At 40.3% G+C, this 8,812-nt stretch overlaps 1 protein-coding gene across 1 annotated transcript; it reads right to left on the bottom strand.

Moving 5' to 3' along the window:
* Window positions 1–7,445: 7,445 nt before the first annotated feature.
* On the bottom strand, window positions 7,446–8,396 carry LOC103127229 (olfactory receptor 4K15-like). Its single transcript, XM_007538125.1, has one exon. The coding sequence runs from the start codon at window positions 8,394–8,396 to the stop codon at window positions 7,446–7,448; it is 951 nt and encodes a 316-aa protein (XP_007538187.1).
* Between the last annotated feature and the right edge of the window lie 416 nt (window positions 8,397–8,812).

Raw genomic sequence — 8,812 nt, 5'->3', positions numbered from 1 at the left:
AGCTCCACACAATTCCCACCACCAGAACTCTGCATCCCCTCCCCTCTCTTGATAGCTTTACTATTCTTTTATTTTATTTAATATTTATTTTTTTTGTATTGGCACTCATATTTTATTTCTTGAAGGGGATTTTTATATAGGGTGAAAGGTCAATATTATATATGTTAGGGTGGTATTTTCCTTAGTTTCCTTTCTTTCCTTCTTTTTTTTCTTTTTCTTTATTTATAAAAAGGAAACACTGACAAAAGCCATAGGATAAGAGGGGTACAACTCCACACAATTCCCACCACCAGAACTCCGTATCCCATCCCCTTCCCTGATAGCTTTCCTATTCTTTATCCTTCTGGGAGTATGGACCCAAGGTCACTGTGGGATGCAGAAGGTGGGGGGAGGGGTCTGGCTTCTGTAATTGCTTCCCTGCTGACCATGGGTGTTGACAGGTCGATCCATACTCCCAGCCTGTCTCTCTCTTTCCCTAGTCGGTGGGGTTCTGAGGAAGCAGAGCTCCAGGACACATTGGTGGGGTTGTCTGTCCAGGGAAGTCTGTTTGGCAACATGCTAGCATCTGGAACCTAGTGGCTGAAAGGAGAGTTAACATATAAAGCCAAACAAATTGTTGACTAATCATGAACCTAAAGGCTGGAATAGTGCAGATGAAGAGTTGGGGGCGGGTGTCTCCATTTTGTAGATAGCTAGTAGGCCTATTTTAGTTATATTCCAAAGGGCCCTTGGCTATACTAGTTTTTCTTATCCCCCTGAGCCTGAAATCTGATATGCAGGTGGACCCAAGTTATTGTCTGGGCAGATGATGACATGGCTGGAAAAAGGACCAGAAAGCTGGATCAGGGTAGAGAGTAGCTCTCAAATATGGGAAAGGTGTATAAATATTGTTGGCTGTAAACCTGATCAATTTGATGTGATCTGGGGCCCATATTCAGCTTAGGAGCCTATGTGACCTCTGTATCCCTGCAGAGGTCTTGCGTTCCAAGCTGCCCCAATATCAGGACCCATCTTCCTCAAGTGTAGCATAGAGTATGTTGTCCAGTCTCCCCTAGGAGGATGGAACATTCTCTACCATTGTTGATCCAAGTTGAGGGAAAGGTCCTATGGGGGGCCCACAAAGGGGTCTATTTTGATAGAGTTGACCAGTAACAATGGAGAGAGGGATTTATTCAAGGTCTAGGCCCATCATGACTGTTTGGGAATCCCAGGACTCCCCAAATAGGGCCCCAGCTGATGGGGTGGCCTGATAGTAACTAAAGAGTCATCGTTAAACTATGCCAGTCTCTTGTTCTTATTCATCTTTTGCAGTCCTTGCTTTGATAAGGTTAGTTTTGGAGTGAGTGAGGGAAGTATTTGCATTGATTAGGTTGGGATCAGTAGATACAATATCATTTGGTATGAACTGAGAGGAGCATGCAGGAAACTGAGCCCCACCATACAGGTTCTAGGACTGGGGGAAATATAGGCTCTTTAGAGGAAGCAGGAGGTTCCTGCTGTCTTAGGGTTTAAGCCGGCAATAGATAGTTATTGCTGTAATCACATTATTTGGCAATTGGGTTAACTTTGAAAAATCCTTTTGTTAGGATTTGCTGTATCATACACAACATCACCATAATTTATGTGCTTTGACATTATTTGTATATAGATGTGCCACCAGTTGCTTCTGTTCTCCCTGGTCCATTTTTGACAATTTCAATGATGACTCTGGGGTTATTTCTCAATTATATAATTATAATGAGTAAGAGAATACTTTTAAATATTTTTCTTTTCTTTTTATTATTTTTTTTAATTTACCTTACCAGAGCACTGTTCAGCTCTGGCTTATGGTGGTGTAGGAGAATGAATTTGGGATTTTGAAGCCTCAGGCATGAGGGTCTCTTTGCATAGCTCTGTGCTATCTACCCACACCCAGTATTTCTCCTTCACATGAACACAATGTCCACCTTTTCCAGAGCAGGAAACTTGAAGCACATTACAATGAAGGACTTTCCTGAATTTTGGGCCTTAAAGCCAGCCTCCCTGCTCTGCTTACATAACCATTGTTTTGCCTGAAAGATCCCCAACATGTTATCCCCTCAGGGTGTTGCTAATTCAGTTAAAACCATCACAACAGTTGCTAAGGATGCTTTCACCTTCCCAGCATGCCTTTTACCTCTCTCCACCTCCTTTCCTAGCCATTTCCGTTTCCAACTTGCCACTTCCGGTTTTTACCCTATAAAACCTGCTGCTATTCCAGTTTCACTCTCTTTTCTTTCTCTTCTGCATCCTGACCCGGAGAAGACCTGGAGAAGGCTGGTGGGCATAGTGGGAGGTTGCCATTTTGCTAGCTCCACGTGGCCTAAACTGCTATGCTCACACCAACTCTGGGGCACCCACATGAATAAAAATTTGCGTTCCCGCTCCACCACGAGTTCCTGGTCTTTTCTCTCTCCCCTGCGATGCAACCTGACACCTGAAAATCCAGGTGTGTGTTGGCATCATAACATGGGTGTGTCCACCTCTAGGGGAGCTTGTTCTCCAATTTGGCCCCTCTATAATCTTTATTGGGTAAGTAGTTTCCTAGCCCCAGTGAACTTTATATTAACTAGTGATAAGAGATGCATATTCACCAATGAGACTGAGCCCCTTTTAAGACTGTCTTTGGGTAGTTGCCTTCTGTCCCAAAGAATTACTCAAAGTTTCCTTATATATTAAAGTTACATCTTTATTAGTTATTCATTTTTACACTAAGCTTTTTAGCCTGTTATGAAGGTTTGGTCTGATTTTCATATACTTCAGTCAGCTGTGTCTAAAAACTCCTGTTATTTTAAGCTGGGGGTATGGATCGACCTGCCAATGCCCATGTCCAATGGAGAAGTGTTGGTATGCATGAGACCCCTTCTGTTTCATTTGGTTTAAATCCCCCCTGCTTAACACTATTCTATTTACATAACCACTTCATTCTATTTACATAACCACTGTTAACAAGTTCCACCCTCCCTCCAGGGCATTTGTGGTTCAGTGATAGGATTCTCGCCTAATCTGCCCCCTCTTTGTCACACTCTGATTTTCACCAGTCACTTTTCTCTCCACCCTCTCTATGTCACATCCTGTTTCCACCTTACTTGGCAAGTATATATAAAGACAGCATTGTGAGTTTTAGAGTACTGTACTTTGAGTTTAACTTAGCTCGTCTTAGATTGTGCTGCGTCCTGCATGAATAAAGAGATACTGCCTACAGCTCAACCATGAGTCCCTGGTTGTCTGTTACCCGCCAGTGAAGCCAGCCTGGCGAAAACAACATAACCCGTCGAAAACAACAGAGAAGCAATTACAGAAGCCAGACCTTTCACCTTCTGTATCCCATAAAAAATTTTGGTCCATACTCCCAGTGGGGGAGAAGTGATAGAGGGAAGATGACCTGAGCTATGAACTCCAACTCCACTAGTACCCAAAAAGAAAATAGGAAAAAGGGAGGGACATTTGAATGCAGTAATAGGTGTATGTGTAATTAGAAAGGGAAAGAAGATGGAAATACAGGAAAAAAAAGGCATATATATATATATATATATATATATATAAATATAGACAGATAGTTATAGATATAATAGTTAACCCATAGCTACAACCTTAAGATAACTGCTGTAGCTTACAGTGGAAGGCTTAGGGACTCAGAACTCTGGTGGTGGGAACAATTTTGAATTATACGCTTGTTGACAGGTAATTTTGTAAATCACTAATAAAAATTTGTTATTTTATATGCTTACCAAAACTTTACTACATAAACACACACACACACACACACTATATATATATATATATATATATATATATATATATATATATACTAATTTATATCATGTTCAAAGGAATTATTGGGCTTTCCTTGGCTCTCAGTAAGTGTTAGCTAATTTCACAAGTTTATTTACATTTAGGATTCTTCATTAAAGTGTATGACTTTTTCTGTTTTAACTTTTCTTTAAGCTTACATATTTTACTTTTTTTTTTTTTATAAAGATTTTATTTACTAATGAGAAAGATAGAAGGAGAGAGAGAGAAAGAACCAGATATCAGTCTGGTACATGTACTGCCGGGTATCGAACTCAGAACCTCATGCTTGAGAATCCAGAGCTTTATCCATTGCTCCACCTCCCGGTCCACACAAACTTATATATTTTAAATGTTCTTGAGGTACCTTGATTTACAATACTATGAATTTTAAAAGTTTAATTATGCACATCTTTGTAATATGCCACACCTACCACCAAAATACCAAATTCCCTTCATTGAAGTTCACTCAGTGCCTGCAGCCTTGTAGTCTACTTCTGCCCTCTCCCAGCCCTTGTTTCCCAGCATGTCCCCTATGGTAACTTCAGTTCTTTAATGAGCATCCACAGGTTTGTCTTCATTCATGTTCATTTGTTTTCCATTTTTCCATTTCATTATTTAATCTATATGAGTAATAGCCCTCAGAACGTTTATAGAAGTTCATTTAGTATTTCATGTAGAGCTGGTTTGATGGCAATGAGTTCCATTAAATGCTGTTTGTCTGGAAAGATCTTAGTCACTCTGCTAAATCTGAGTGACATCCAGCTGAGAGAACATTATTAGGGGGAGGTATTTTATTTTACTTTAAAGATTTTATTTATTTATGAGAAAGATAGGAGGAGAGGGAGAAAGAACCAAACATCACTCTGGTACATGTGCTACTAGGGATTGAACTCAGGACCTCATGCTTGAGAGTTTAATGCTTTATCTACTGAGCCACCTCCCAGACCATGAGGGTGGGGGTAGGTTGTAGATGGGGGGGGAGAGGTCTTTTATGGTACAAAATTTGAGTATATTCTTTTAGTCCTTTCTGGCTTTGGAGCTTCTACTGGGAGATAGCTGACAGTCTTGGGGAGGAAAGAAGTGTTTCTTTGTAGATGACTATTTACTTTTCTCTTGTTGCTTTAAAAATTCTCTAACCTTGATATTTTTGCATTTTAATTTTTATGTGTTACAGAGTACTTCAGTTTAGGTTTACTTTCGTTGCTTTTTGTGGAAGATCTGCTTCTCTGTGATTCCTTCATGTATTATGGCTTTGTTGTTTGTGGAGGACAGAAATACAGGTCTTATCTTCAGTTACCTTGACCCTGTCTTTGAAATAACTGCTTTTAGGCTGGGTATATAGATTCACCTGCCAACATCCATGTCCGGTGGAGAAGCTATTACTGAAGCTATACTGCCTATCTTCTACTCCCCATAAAGAATTTTGGTCCATGTTGCCAGAGATACTGAGCCTGAAATGTCAACCTCCCAAATCCCCAAATCTAGTAAGATTTTTCCCAACACATGGGAGTACCTAGTTCCACTTTAGATGGTACACCATCTAACGAAGTTACAGAGACTAGATACAGGCTAGTATTTAGGGTACTGGTTACAAGTGTACATATATCCATAAGCAAGGGGAAATTATATAACTCAAAGTAAAAGTGCTTAATAGCTTTCTGTGATAAGACTTAGGCACAATAAGCCTGGAATCCCAGTAGAAGTGCCTAGAGGAGACATCACAGTTCTCTAATGAATCTGACTTAGGCCAAATTAGCTGGGCAATCTAGCAGAAAGACCCAAAGAAGACAGATTCCAAAAACCCAATTCTGGTTGGTAACAGTAGAAGAACAACAAATAACACTCAATGCTTAAACGACTTAAAAAAGGTCATCAGATAAAGAGAGGACTATAAAGGTTGAATAAGGGCAAGAGACTGGCTCACTTAATAATGGCTTTTTGGGTCAATATCACACCACTGCTCATCTGGGGCTCTATTCAGGGAATCCTTGGATTCCCACACAAATATGATGGGCCTAGACCTTTAATAGATCCTTCTTTCCACCCTCAGTGGTCACTTTCATCAGGAACATAAACCCTCTGGGGGGACCTTCCCAGGACCATGCCCTCACCATAAAACAGTAAGGTAGGAATTGCCCCACTCTCTGAAGGAAGGCTATATTGTCTTGCTTTGCCACTTAAGGAAGACTGGTCCTGAAATAAGTGCAGCCTGCAATGTTCCCAGCTGTGGCTTAACTATGAGCTCAGATTAATAGACTCAGAGGTTACACAGACTTCTGTGCTAAATATATATATCCTGGATCAGGTGGATGGGGTAAACAGTTAATTTTATTCAGTTTTTCAAGAATGGAAACTACTCTTTACCCTAATCCAACTATCTAGCCCTTTTTTCTATTCTGACACTATCTTCTCAGACAATATTTTTGTCCAATTCCATGCTAGCTATCAAACTCAAGCAAGTGGGCCCCTAGGAACATGCCTAGAATGGACTTCCCAGCTTCTTTCTACCCTAAGACCCCTGTTCTTAACTGCTTTACTCCTAATTTTTGTTTCCTATTTATTAATAACTTTGTCCTGCTTTATACCTTGCTACCTTTCAGTCACCAAGTTGCAGACACTATCATGATTCTATGCTGACGTCTCTGGGCAGACGAACTCACCAATGTGTCTTGGAACATCACTGCTTCAGAGTCCTGCCCCACTTAGGAAACAGTATGGAGGTGTGAACTGACCTGCTAACGCTCAGTGGGGAAGAAATATTAGGGCTCTGAACTCCAACTCCACCAGGAACTGGAGAGAGGACAAAAAAGGGAGGGGGTATTTGGATGCAATAGGCGTATATGTGACTTGAAAAGGAAGAGAATATGGGATCAACTATATACAAATATAGACAGATAGTTGTAGAAATAATAGTTAACCCATATCTGCAACCTTGGGAGAACTGCTGTAGCTTCCAGTGGAGGGAATGGGGATTTGGAAGTCTGATGATGGGAATGATGTGGAGTTGTAGACCTGTTATCTTGTAATTTTGTATATCAATATTAATCACTAGTAGAAAAGAAGTTGTGGGATATATACACCATAGAATACTATTTTGCCATCAATAAAAATAATATTGTGACTTTTGGAACAAAATAGATGGAAAGGAAAAAGAATTTTGGTCCATACCCCCATAGGGATAAGGAATAGGGAAGTTTCCAGTGAAGGAGGTGGGAGACAGAACTCTGGTGGTGGGAACTGTATGGAATTGTACCCCTGCTACCTTATAGTCTTGTCAATCACTATTAAATTACTGATAAAATAAAAAAATTAATGATGACAAAAGCTGTTAATAGTGGGATGTCTTTCATATAATCCAGATAAACTTTGTTTAACCAGAAGTATACCTACATATGAGAAATAAGTTGTAAGATGTCTAAGGTAATTATTTTTAACATCTTTATCCCAAGTTCAGTGATTCCAGTTTATTGAATCTCAATCATTTCTAGAAATAGCAAACTTTCCTGTTTGTGAAATCTGCGATGATTATTGTGGCATTTTCCTTTTTCTTCTTTTTGGGTTGTAACTTCAATTCATTCTTATTGAGCTCATGTTACTAGGTTGATACAAGCTTGATTATGGGGCATTACCTATCACAACAGACAGCTAGGAGACCACCAGGTCCTCACTTGCCAACTCCTTAGTTTTTGCATGGCTAATACTACTTCTTTATTTCTCAAGGTGTAGATTAAAGGGTTTAGAAGAGGGGTGAAAACTGTATAAAATATTGAGAGGACCTTATCCACTGGGAAGTTGCTAAAAGGCCAAGCATAAATGAAGATGCAGGGTCCAAAGAACAGAGTCACCACAGAGATATGGGCAGACAGAGTAGCCTTTGCTTTTGCCATGCCTCCTGAGGATCGCCTGCGAACAGTGACTAGGATGACAGTGTAAGAGATCAGTAACAGCACAAAGGATGTCATGGCCATTAGACCACTGTCTGAAAGCATCATTATCTCAAGAGTAAAAGTATCAGTGCAGGCAAGTTTGATAACTAGGGGAAGGTCACAGAAAAAACTGTCTACTTTATTGGGGCCACAGAATGGAAGGTTTATCGTGAAGGCCAACTGACTCACTGAGTGCAGAACCCCAATGAGCCAGGAGCCCACCACAAGACTTGTGCACTTCCGTGCACTCATGATGGTTCCATAGTGCAGGGGTCGACAGATGGCTACGTATCTATCATATGCCATGGCCACAAGAAGCATCATTTCACCACCAGCAAAGACATGCAGAAAAAAGATCTGGGCCATGCAGCCCTCAAAAGAGATAACTTTACGCTCCATAAGGAAGTCAACAATCATTTTGGGGGTAGCAAATGTGGATAAGCACACATCAATGAAGGACAGGTTACTGAGCAGGAAGTACATGGGCGTATGCAGCGCAGGTTCAGATATGACTGTAAGCACAATGAGGAAGTTCCCCAGTACAATGGATGAATAGAAAAGTGTGAAAAATGCAAAATAGAAAAGCTGTAGCTCTCGAGACCCTGAAAGGCTTTGCAATATAAATTCAGTCACTCTTGATTTGTTTCCTTGGTCCATGATTTCGTATCTCTAAAATCAGGTCAGAATGTTCCTGTAAAGTGAAAGGAAATAGCATCATGGAATTGTGAGAGTTCAAGAGCAAAGCTACAGCCACCATCAAATTCCTCTCAGGATGCTTACACATGTTTGATCTCCCTGGTAAACTAATCATACAGGGCAACAAAGCATTTATTTTGCAATGACCAGATGACATTGGTTTCATTGCCGCATCCCGACACGATTGTAATCTTCTAAAGGTACAAGCTTACACATCACCTCCACAATTTAAAAATTCTTGGTAAATAGTAAAATCGATCTCTAGACCCATATGGACATGTTTCAAGTTCTATCACTAATAATTTCTAGTAATGTGATCTGTGGTAAGGTAATATAACTCTTGGCATTTCAGTATTCACTTCTGCAAACTGGGCAAG

The sequence above is a fragment of the Erinaceus europaeus genome, chromosome 16, assembly GCF_950295315.1.
Source record: "Erinaceus europaeus chromosome 16, mEriEur2.1, whole genome shotgun sequence".
In the NCBI taxonomy this organism is placed as follows: Eukaryota; Metazoa; Chordata; class Mammalia; order Eulipotyphla; family Erinaceidae; genus Erinaceus; species Erinaceus europaeus.
Note: the sequence above shows the minus strand (reverse complement) of the source record. Positions and strands in the feature narration are given on the sequence as shown.

Bases quoted from the DNA above. Each gene is read 5' to 3' on its own strand.
- LOC103127229 (XM_007538125.1), bottom strand. From the start codon at position 8,396: ATGGACCAAGGAAACAAATCAAGAGTGACTGAATTTATATTGCAAAGC.